At 48.1% G+C, this 11,665-nt stretch overlaps 4 protein-coding genes across 4 annotated transcripts; 1 reads left to right on the forward strand and 3 right to left on the reverse strand.

The window, feature by feature from the left end:
- Window positions 1-1,934: 1,934 nt before the first annotated feature.
- On the reverse strand, window positions 1,935-3,273 carry ARB_05980 (uncharacterized protein; the record flags this gene model as incomplete). Its single annotated transcript, XM_003015623.1, has 5 exons — window positions 1,935-2,343; window positions 2,423-2,799; window positions 2,882-2,943; window positions 3,017-3,043; window positions 3,168-3,273. The coding sequence occupies 5 exons, from the start codon at window positions 3,271-3,273 to the stop codon at window positions 1,935-1,937; spliced, it is 981 nt and encodes a 326-aa protein (XP_003015669.1).
- Window positions 3,274-4,888: 1,615 nt separating this feature from the next.
- ARB_05981 (uncharacterized protein) lies at window positions 4,889-5,590 on the reverse strand (the record flags this gene model as incomplete). Its single annotated transcript, XM_003015624.1, has 1 exon — window positions 4,889-5,590. The coding sequence occupies one exon, from the start codon at window positions 5,588-5,590 to the stop codon at window positions 4,889-4,891; it is 702 nt and encodes a 233-aa protein (XP_003015670.1).
- Window positions 5,591-5,902: 312 nt separating this feature from the next.
- On the reverse strand, window positions 5,903-9,521 carry ARB_05982 (uncharacterized protein; the record flags this gene model as incomplete). The annotated part of the gene is made up of 3 exons (XM_003015625.1): window positions 5,903-8,928; window positions 9,033-9,453; window positions 9,513-9,521. 3 exons carry the CDS (start codon window positions 9,519-9,521, stop codon window positions 5,903-5,905), a joined length of 3,456 nt encoding a protein of 1,151 aa, XP_003015671.1.
- Window positions 9,522-10,076: 555 nt separating this feature from the next.
- On the forward strand, window positions 10,077-11,457 carry ARB_05983 (uncharacterized protein; the record flags this gene model as incomplete). Its single annotated transcript, XM_003015626.1, has 3 exons — window positions 10,077-10,100; window positions 10,163-10,314; window positions 10,461-11,457. 3 exons carry the CDS (start codon window positions 10,077-10,079, stop codon window positions 11,455-11,457), a joined length of 1,173 nt encoding a protein of 390 aa, XP_003015672.1.
- Window positions 11,458-11,665: the final 208 nt, after the last annotated feature.

An 11,665-nucleotide genomic window follows, 5' to 3' on the forward strand; every position in this document is an offset into this window, starting at 1 on the left:
CTAGATATACCTTAGCATATTTTCTATGAGACGACCTGGAAGAATTTTCAATTCTTGCACTCACCCAGTAGTTCCAGGTCGGGAGCCTCTGCTAGCTCAGTCCCCTGGAGATGAGCTCCATGGCTGCTCATCTCTCCGGTAGATAGACTACCTGAGGACCTATCCATGATGATGTCGGGAGGGAAAGCGAGTATGAGTATGCTAGATGGTGAAGAAAAATGTGCTGTCCCTCCCTTCCAACGGGCTGAAATGCAATGCAGAGGGATGCAAGCAGATTACACTCCTTTTCGTGCAGAAAACAAGCCGAGATGCTGGCTTGCCAGTGGCCGGGCTTCCAGCCAATCAGAGAGAATCTGAACTTTGGGGTAACCTTAATTAATGTGGGGCCACTTTAAGCTTAACTATTATTGCTTAGTAATAAGGGTTAAGTAGTTACGATCACTTTTGCTGCTTTCGCGAAGACATACAATTTCATTGACAGCATTTTCCCCGTAGTTAAGCACGCCTGTGACGAGAGCTCTAGGTGTGCTAACATTATATAGAGTTTTGGTGCTGCTTCTGGATCGTGATTCTTTATTTCTCTTCCACGAATCATAAATCCGGGAGACAAAAATACCACCCCTAACACGAGAGCCATGGAAAATCTACCATGCAGCTTTCTAGAAACACCATCTGCATTGCGGAAACAGCCGAGCGATGTCGTGCATCAATAACATTCAGAATGGGAATGGTCAACTCTGCATCGGGGCATATGCTTCGCGCATGAGCTCAGAATGAAACTCCCCTTCCATTCAGTACGGTGGCACTCTTGTATGACACAGTTATAGTATAACGTAGCATTGTGGCTGCCCCAACCCGATTCCCAGTACCGACAGCAACCGGAGGGGTTTTTTTTTCTAGCTCGTGTTGATCTTATCATACAACTTCGACCTGGCTTATTTTGCTTTCCTATCTTCTCTCCCGTTTCAGGTCTGCAGAAAAAAACAGATCTGATACGGGCGTCTCCCGGATCTCCCGGCGGCCCTTCTCGCCTACCCTTGGGCGGGGCAGGATTACATAATTCGTCATGTGACATACGGCTAATGACTAAGCAATATTCTTGTGCCATGGAAGTATTTGCTCCATACAACTACACTACTTTACTGAGGGCTCCATATATTTCTGTGGTATAACCTCTCTACAAAAACGTACATAAATCACTCAGGATCTGGAGGAATCAAGGTCGGGGATGCAGACAAATACCTGACGGTTCGGCTACTCGGCTTTCACATGACCTCTCGTACTGCTTCTGGCGAAAGAATCGAAATATAACTGACGATAGATAGATACTATACTTATTAATAATCTAGATGCAGCACTCATAGTAACGGCTCATTTATGCGGGACCTGAGGCTCTATATTACCTTGACCGTATGGCCAAGAAACTGAACAAGTGGGAGCTGATATAATGAACGTGGAGATTTGCATTGGGTTACTCATTCGTTTGATATTATGTGGAATATTTTTATTTACAATTGATCCAGGCTACAGGGGTATCAACGCTCGGAATAATGTCATTTTACTACCGAACAATATCCATCAGTTTTTGGATGGAAAGCCACAAGGCCCAGCGATAGCCATCATACTAGAGGTTTTCCAATTAAACTTTGGTAAGCACTATAGGTAGGGAGCTCCGGACCCTGCCTGCTAGTGCCTAGATAACTGCCATCATGTGGCTGATGTTTGGTTCATGTGGCATTTTGAGTGGGCGGTGCTTCGCAAAAAATACGGTGCTTGGGAGCCAACTTTCGAGTTGGATTTGCGACATCTTGGACAATACCTCGGAAGGACGACTGGCTGCGGAGAGGATGATTGTAGCTTTGGCCGACTTTGTGGAGCTGGTGATGTGGTATGGATGATCAAGAGAATATCGTGCGGGACTTGCCTGCCTTTGATCAACGACTGGTAGCCCTTTGCTCCTGGGTAATTCCCTTTTCTAGCGAGCTATCGTCTAACTGGATATGCCCATCTCCATTTGCATATGGTTCACCAACTACTTCGTCAACATAAGGGTTGCAGCTTGGAGGGTTTAATGGGTTTTGTGACCCACGTGAGTCCCGGGATGCGCCCTCACTACTGCAGGGGACATGACCTGGCCGAGATTTTGCGCTATCATATGACCCTCTGCTAGAGTTGCGATCAAACTTGAGACTCGGGATATACTTGGCGACAAGTGGTCGATAGAATGGGAGACAAGCGTTTATTGCACCCAATTCAACCTCCAAGCCACCGAAAGTTACATCCTTGATCATAGAATGGGAATAATCATTGACTTTGAGGGTCAAAACGGCATATATCCGAAGGCTAGAGAAAACGCAAACACTAGCCGGGAGTATCAGCATCAACATGGGTGCACTTAATAAAAGGGGCGGATTGTACTTACACTAGACCGATGGCAAATATACCACACAGTGCTAGTCTCTTAACCAAATTCATCTGGAGGTTCCACAATACCGGTATTGGAAGCAGGTATATGGACAAGTCAACGATCAGGTTGGCCACGGCTATAGCTAGATACGCCTTTGTTGCATTACCGCAGGTTCCGTGTGCGTCTTTGTTCCAGGTATAGTTGAACGGCCGGCAGAGCAAGAAGGGCTCTAGGATTCCGGCCAGGTAGAGGGCTATAGTGACAGTGCTCTCAATATAAACAGCGATTCTCATTGACTGTTTCGAGCCAAACACTTTGTGGTAGAAGGATAAGATGGAGAGTTTGATAAATGTTGTAGCAGTGGACCATATTATAGGCCCTGCAACGAATGTCTATGCTCCCAGGTTAGTGAAGATTCCTAAATGCGTCATGTGGTACGATAAGATGCAAATTATCATTTTATTCTATGCATACCTTCAGTAACATCAGAAGCTGGCGGTCGGTCGCCTGTTTCATGTGTAGGCCTGCGCCGCCATCTATAACAGCTAGGCGTTTGCAATAAAACGTCAGCAACCGCCATGCCAGAAGCTGATAGACTCCTTAACTTACCAACCATTGCAAGGACTGCCGTGGCAACTGTAAAGATCTGCAGATATCATTGGCAGCCAGTGTTAGCCACATAGCGGTAAAATTTTGATGGGGTAGTTTCGCCATACCAGACCCAGGACTATAAGATAGTCACTCATATAGTAGTTCCTACCAATGACATGGATGGCGTAGAATCTGAGGATCACGGCGATGATCGCGAGCGAAGTAAAAATGGTGTTGATAACGATGACTATCACTCCACCAGCGGGGAACTCCATCTTCACGGTTCCCGATCAACAATGGGTCTTGGTGATAGGTATTAAGTAGAAGTTTTGGTATCAGTTTGATGTTGAGTGTCAACAACTATCCGGTTTCTTCTGTTACGGTCTGCTCCTCTAGCCTGCAGACGTCAAGTAATCTGTCGAATAGAGCCGTAAGACAGATAGAGAGGTGAGCATTTCCGCCTGTATCTTGTGTTGGTTCCGTACAGTGAAAAATGTCGCTGTAGAATTACCCAAAGATATCTAGTACGGTACTGAGTAGGTGACAACGGTTGATTATCTCTTGAAAGCAATTGAAATATCGAAGAAACATTGAAAATGGGATCCGTGGAATAACTGTCTGTAGGTATATATAGATAGCTAGCTGGATACCGCATCCGCTTTCTCCACAAGCTTCGGCCACCATCTAAACTTGGTTCTACCCCCACAGACAAGAAAGTAGAGTTAACGCTTACTTTCTATTATGCTTTGTCTTCTTTCTTCTAGACAAAGGAGATGTCTTGCCATGCGCTTAGATGTGTCCGCTACTTGTGGCGTAAGGCATGCGCCAGAGCAGCAGCTAGTCCTCTATACATGGAACAAGCGGGATATTGGTGTAGCCAGAGCAACCCTTTGAGGACTACGGGAGATAGGCTCCGACCATGAAGGAATAGCCATGTACACCTTTGCGGCCAGACCGAGTGCTTTATGTCGAGTGACTTGGGGCAGAAGAGTAGCTTCGCCCTGGCACCGACTGCAAGGAGAATTCCCAGCTGCCGCCAGGGGAGGGGGCAAAAGCACAAGGTCATACATCGCTGAGGTCATGACATCTCATCTCAACGGAAATCGGTTCTGGCCGTCAAGGGCTGGTTCAGTAAGTCATGTCTAAGAAGCAAGTTAGCCAAGGACCTGCGCACAGGCTTTCGACCGTAAAACCATCGGTTCTCTCTTCTTTGTCCTTTCGCTTACCTTTCCTTGATATCAGGACAGAGTAAGCCTTTGCACAAGGTTAGACTTCAAGTTTTGAATGAATGGATGGACCAGTCGACGGTCTCGTACGTGACAAACTCTGCAAGCTTGTGAAGGACAAAGGCGGTTAAACAGTTGACTAAAAAGTCAACCGCTTTGATGGCCAGCTCGCCGTCCTCTGCTCAAACGGTTCCAAGGTAGCTCGGCCATTCTTCACAGCCTCAAGCCATCAGTTGACTCGTCAGCTAACTATGCGGGGAGGTCGGCCGTCAAGGTTAACTACAGGTCGTCTCCGAAAGCTATCATCACAGACCAGCTCTGGGGACCAGCGGTGGCAAAAGCGGGAATCATCAGGTCCAGCGCAGGAGAGAGAACTCGATTTGCCTTGAGGCTCTCCGAATCACCGAAGTTCGCTGAGGTCATTCGATGACGGAGATGACAAGCTCAAAGAGAGCTGTAGGCTTCTCTAGACCTAATGTATCCAAAGCTTTTCAGTGAAGAAAGAAAAGGCCTTCTTCTGGCCGCATTTGTGGTAAGTGTGGATGTGTCTGAAGTCACGAAAAAAACACTCTATAGCCTGTATTACTTTGCAGTACTCCAAATGTAAAAGGCTGTGATAATCAACTGGTTCATATACATCTAGAGGGTGAGTGTCAATGCCGAATTATGGACCCTGACCAGCCAGGTTGTTCAATGCATCACCGGAGACGCACATCCCCAGCCACTCATCCTTCGGTGCCGCGCCAATGGACTTGTAGAATTTGATACTGGGCTCATTCCACTTCAAAACGGACCATTCAAGTCTCTTCCCACCTATACGAATGACTTCTTGGGCGAGTGTCTGTAGTAGTTTGAAGCCGTAACCTTTGCCTCGATAGGCTGGCTGAACGTAGAGGTCCTCCAAGTAGACACCGGGCGCTGATCTCCAAGTTGAGTAGTTATAGAAGAAGAGGGCCATCCCCACGGGTTTCGGACTGTTGTCGGCTTTGGTGGCAGGCGGAGTAATGAGAAACGTATAGACAGAGCCTCGTTTGGGTGAGTCGGGGAACGAGAGTGTCTCCCTTAGCGAAGAGAGGGTGGCCTGGACTTCATGCTGTGCCTTTTCGTACTCTGCGAGCTCGTTGATGAACTGCAGGATGATCGGGATGTCTGCTTGTCTGATTAGCTCTACTATCAAGTTACCCTCCCTGTCAAAGAACCGAGCCGCGTGTGTTCGTACCGTCTTCAGTTGCAAGCCTGGTAATCGGCTGGTCGGCCATGCTGTCGGGTTGATGCTTTGCTGTGCTTTGATGCCTATAACTAGGTTTCTTCTCTTTAACGGGAAGAAATTCAGTATTGCTGAAAGAATCCCGGGTGTTTGGGCCATTATATACCTACATGAATACTGACCGACCTGTGGCAAATACCCGTTATCGCAACCTAGAACTGACACTCACGCCCTTTGACAGAGAATCCGAGGTTTGCTGAGAAGGTTGACAGCGCTCAAGAAAGAGGCTAAATAGCAATACGGATTGTGGCCGAAATTTACATCGTATTAGTTAGCTATGTGAGTCATGCAGATTACAGCAGGCGCTACATTTATCGTGATGATATAGCCGACATCCATTTCTGCTCGTCCGTTCTGTAGATAGCAAATAGCTTAGTTGAATATTCAGCCCAACTGTCAGAGGTGAACAACTTACGGATCAAAATGTAGCAGCATCCCAAGAACTGGAATCAGCTGCTTCTGGTGGTTTCGGTCTTTTTGCTCCAAGAACTGTAGCAATACGTTTTTAAGGTAAACGTAGTCAATCGGAGTAGGTGTATCGTTCCGGGTGATCGAGCCGTTTCGACCGCTGCTTGTGCCTGGGGGCGGAGAAGTAACACCGCGCTGTCTCGCCGATTCAAGAGAAGAGCGCGGTGATCTGTTCCCAGAGTCGATCCCGCGCTTGTTCGGTAGCTGGGAAGCTTTCAAATCGCTAGCGAGGGACTTGTTGGTCCGCTTGAGCTTCTCCAGCCGCTGGTTGGTTTCCTCAATAGACCGGCGGAGGGCAGTCTTCTCCTTTTCTAGGTCCCTGGCATGGCGCTCGCTTTCATCAAGCGCATCCCGCAAGTGTGACATGGCTTCTTTAACCTCGGCGAGCTCTTGGTTAGAGCGTTCCAGCTGTGATTCCAGCTCCCCTCGTCGCCGTTTCCACTCCCTTTGTGCATGCTCTACCTCGTCTTTGTCTTCTTCTACCCTTCTCAGGGCTTTCTCCGCATCCCTTGCCTTCGTCCTTAACTCTTCAATCTCTCGGGCTCTTCTTCGGTTTACCGAGTTTGCCTCATCTTCGGCTCGGTCCCGTTCTTCAATGACGGCTTCGAGTCTCTCTTTGTGTTCCCGCACTTTTATGTCTGCCTTCATTTCGATATCTGAGAGCATCCTCCTCATCGTTTCTCCTTCACGAGACCGTTCAGATAGAAGGCGATGAGCATCCGCAACCTCTTCTTCTAGACTTTCGCATCTTTCAGTTGTTTCCTTTACTTGCATTGCCATTTCTGATGCCTGGTCTCGCATGCTGCTCATCAGACTTTGAGCGCTGGAGTACTGGGCCGTCTTCAGCTTGATGTCATCGCGTAACTGTTCAATATCTCTATTAAGCTGGGATACTTGTTCCTCAGCATCACGAAGCCTAGACTGTGATGCTCGAAGTTCCTCTTCAGTCTTTGAAAGGTCACGTAGAGTCTTCTCGTTAGCCTCAATCGCCTCTTGCTTCTTCCCTTCAGAGTAACGCAAATCGCCTTGCGCTACCTCGAGGGCCTGCTCTGCTTTCAGTCTTCCATTAGTCTCCTGGCTGATCTTTTGGCGCAGTGTTTTCACCTCGGAATCCTTCTCCTCAATCGAGGATTGTAGGCTCTTAATTTCTGAACGTAGATCATCGTGTTTATGCTCCAGGTCTGACACCTGTGATGTCTTTGTCTTCAGTTCTTCTTTTGCTTTCTTAAGCTCTGCTGACTCTGCTCTCAGGGAGCGTAGCTCAGGCTGTAGTTTCTGCAGAGTGTCTCGAAGATCGGAGAGATCTTTAAACCTAGAAGCCGCCAGCTGTTGAGCAGCGTTCAGGTCCGTCTCCAGAATCAATGCTTTTGACTTCAGGTCCTCAAACTCCACCGACAAACCTTTATGAGCCTTCTCAGCATCTGATGATTGTGTAGAGCTCAACCGTAGACTAGATATCTCTTTTTCGAATTCTGCAGCACGCTTCTCAAGAGCAGATTTCTCTGCAAGTAACTCTTTGACCTTATCTTTTGCCTCAACGTGGTCCTGCCCAAGGCTTACCACTTCATCTTGCAGGGTTTCTATCTCCTCGCGTAGATTCTCCTCTCCCTTAAGTTTCAAGCAGAGACGATCGATTGCAGCATCCTTCTCCGCAATCTCTGTTTCTAGTTTTTGAATTTTAAGCTCAAGATCACTGATGGTGCCAGAATTTTGCGGAGGTATACTGGCATTTGACACTTCAACAGTCTCGTCAGATTCTTGCTTTGCCCCCTTCTTCTTCTTTTTATTCTTCTTTTTGGACCCTGAAGTCGCAGCAGCAGGGGTAGCATTAGTAGCAGCGGGAATATTGACGTCCTCAGTGGGCTTCGAAGGGTCTGTCCCTTTAATACTTCTCTTGATTTCTGCGAAATCAACGTACTCACCATGGGAAATTCGATCCCTGGCGGATTTCCACGTCTCGTTATCATCCAAACCCTTGTCAATGAAGCTAACAACGGCACTGAGAGAGTCTGTTTCGGCTGCTTTAGCAGACAACTCTACCTTCAAGGATGACATTGTGTCTTCGGCTTCTTTGAGTTGCGACTTTAGATTTGTTACAACTCCTTGCAGTATTTCCTGCCGTTTGCCAGCTTCTTTATCGTTTGCCTTGCTCTGCTCTTGAGCATTCAGATCTGCCTTTATCCGGCTCATTTCTTCTTCCGTCTCTTTGATCTGAGACCTCAGTTTGCCCATCTCCGCAGTAGAGTTATCTAGCTCTGATGAAGCTGATGCCAATTTTGATTCCAAGGCCGCGATTTGTTCCTTGAAGGATGACTCCTGGCTCACAAGCTTAGCTTCCTGTAGATCTTTGTGCTCACGCAGGCCGCTAAGCTCACGGGTAGCAGACTCCAAGCTATGAACCATGCCCTCTGTTGATTCGCGAGCCACGGCGAGATCGTTTGTCAATGTCTTAATCTGAGATTTGAGCCCAGTAATCTCCTTATCACGAGATTTTATCTCGGACTCTAGCCGTGGTATCTCATTGTCGAAGGAAAAGAACTCCTCCGTTTCCTCAACTGGCGGCGACGAAGAAACAGGTTTCGTTTTTGGAGAAAATATGGATAAGCCAGGAATAGCGGTGGCCATAGAAGTCACAGAAGGGGTCGGTGATTTCTTCGGATTTTCTGAAGTCTCTCCTGGTGGACTAATCGGCGGAGCCTGTGTAGCATCCTTCTTGCTCTCCACCTGGCTCTCTCCAGCGGAATCGTTTTTGCTCTTGAGTTTAGATACCTCATCCCAAGCATCCTTGGCAGATTTCTCTGCAGCTTCCACCTTAGCCTTGAACTCATCACGCTCTGACGATACCCGCTTCAACTCTTCCACCACCATATCACCCTTTAATGAAATCTGATTGAGGTATTCAGTTAGGGCACGAGGGTCTGTAATAGAAGTAAGAGGCGTAGTTTCACGAAGGGCAGTTTCGAACGGTTCTATAGTCAGGACTCGGGCGTGTGCAGCTCGATAAGCCTTGAGCAGTTCTTTATGTGATTGTTAACTCACGGGATCCTAACTGCAGAATCATACCTATACATACCTTGATACCTAGCCTCTAGCTTATCCAGCCTTCGCAGCCTCACTCGGATATCGGTGGGTAACTCATTCATGGACCCATCCTTCAACCCGGCTGTAGATGCCTCCTTTGCATCTCCCTTTGCCTGCTGCCCTGACTGCTGCCCTGGGTTCCCAAATACACCCTTCTCAGACCCTTGATTAGACGAGGAGGTCTCTGTCATCGGCTCATCATCTCCGGTGATCGCCTCGCCATCAAACTCGGCTGGGTCTGGTCCACGGGATGGAATTCCGGAACTATCTTGCTTTATCCGGCTTGTTCGTTGAGATGGGGATGCATTGTTCGACTTTCGGGCCGCTGAGTTCGAACGGGACAGAGTTTCCTGACTGGCGCGCTGCCGGGCCTGTTCTTCAGCTATCCTAGCATCGATAGCACCGCGGATACGCTGGGATCAAGTTGTGTCAGCTCGAGTCGCAGCTCCTAGTTGCAGTTGCATGAGCTCACCTGGAACATTGCGGCCGTTTTCGAGTAACAGTGGCCTTTTCGGGGTTATCCAAAAGATGATCGCGTACAAATTATTCCGCACTCCCCAATACTGAACTTCCGTGGGTGGCTGTCAGTTGCTATAGGGATGTCTGACAATGGCCAAAAAGGCTGGCTGTTGAGATCCGGTTGAGCACCCTGGCAATTAGTTATTTAGACGAAACAGCTCGATCCCTGGCTCCGGTATAAGTACTGCAGCCTTGCCAACTTGCAGACTAACACTTTCATGTCCCCCGAATCACAGGAAGAAGACTCCGTCGTAGCTCTAGGATCAAGTATATACCTGGCGCTGTAGTTGGAATAAATGTTTACTTGTGCTTCTTCTGCTGGAAGCAAATAGTTAACTCTGTAGAATGGCCGTGCTTAGTCAGCAGCCACCAACTGGCTCTTCTTGATGCCAGCAACGTCTGTGATGGCTTCTAACACGGCCAACACGCGGATAAAAGCTCAAGAAGACCATGGTACAGCGCTGAACGGCCATTTTAACATGCTGATATGAAGCAGGATCGCTGATACTGAATCACCATGGTGTCCCTCTGGCCATGGAGAGTAAGTGTTATCTTCTCGCAGTACATGAACTAGGTCTACAGCAGCTAACGATGAGTTAACAGGGCCCGGATAACTCTCCAGCGTCATTTGAGAAGACACTCGCAGGCTTGTCTGAGAAGATCGCACAATCAAATGGCAGACTAGAGGTTCACAGGCAACGTGCTCGCCGGTTCAAGGCCCTCTGGACGCTGTATACTACCTTTGCGTACATATTGTACGCACTCATTGCGGCACTGGTGTTAGGTTGGGAGCGGTGGGGGCCTGTAGAGTATACGGCCCTGTCAGGTAGCCCAGTAGTGTATGATACCCTTGATTTTGTTTAACTCTGGTGTTCTAGATCTAACATGTCTGGATTTATAGAATATATACAGTTCGGCGGATAGGCGCAGCGTTCTTCCAGTATCGAATCACGAAGACACAGAAATACCTCGAAGAACTGCAGAAACAACGTGACGAGACTATTGAAAAGCTGAAAGAAGCTACGAAATACAACTCTACTCTGCAACTACTCGAGAAATATGGCGCAGAGCCTCCGAGGTCCCCGTCTCCACAAGAAGGTGCTGATGACATGGAAGGGATGAATCAGCATGGAGGCTCACGCAAGGGTCCTCGTTCTCGAACTTCTCTCCCCTTCCAAGGACCAAGAACCAGAATGACACCCCCTCCTACAGCTAATATTCGACGGCCACAAACTGCCGGTTCCCTCCCTTCAAGCCCCATGGGACAGGGACACGATCGCAAACAAATTGCTATTCCGTCAAACCCACCGAGCCCATCCAGCTTACAGTTAGCGCAAATGCAACAACAGCCACCGCACCATCCTCCCGATGAGCCTGGTTTTCATCCCAGTGCCTTCCCTCCAACCCAGAATATTGAACCCCGTCAGCCACAGTGGTATGACAGGATACTTGACGTTCTCCTTGGTGAAGACGAAACGCTGCCAAAAAACCGCCTGGCACTGATATGCGTCCACTGCCGGTTAGTCAACGGACAAGCTGCGCCTGGTATTCGCACCTTGGAAGAAGTTGGACGATGGCGCTGTGTTGGGTGTGGCGGTTGGAACGGTGAGGAGAAAAAGGATACCGCTACTCATGATATGCTTCGCAAAGAACATATACGTAGACGGAGTGAGAGTATGCCTCAAAGACCAGCGGCACCGGTTGTCGTGGTAGAACCCTCTACCCCCACAGATGGCGATAGCCCTGGGAACAAGATTGACCGTAAAGCGAGCGTTAGCAGCGATGTATATGAGAGAGAAGGTTTGTCCGCGGGCGAAGATGCAGATTGGAGTAGCGATGCGGAGCTGGAGCCAGGTCAAAAAGGCTCACCAGGCACCAAAGAAGAGCCGTTAGGCTAAAAGAAAATTACATTATTATTGGCATCATGGTTGGAGTTGTAGTGATTTATTCTTTATTATCATTATTATTTATTGACCGTAATTTCATTTTGTTGTATACTAATTGATTATTCGAGAACCTCAATTATGCACCCTAGTAATGCTAGTAAAGAGCACGGTAAATTAATAACATTGTATGTAGTATTTTACAGTATTCATGCTAATGCTC

The sequence above is a fragment of the Trichophyton benhamiae genome (assembly GCF_000151125.1).
Source record: "Trichophyton benhamiae CBS 112371 chromosome Unknown Abenha-G-c-322p01.r1, whole genome shotgun sequence".
Lineage (NCBI taxonomy): Eukaryota > Fungi > Ascomycota > Eurotiomycetes > Onygenales > Arthrodermataceae > Trichophyton > Trichophyton benhamiae.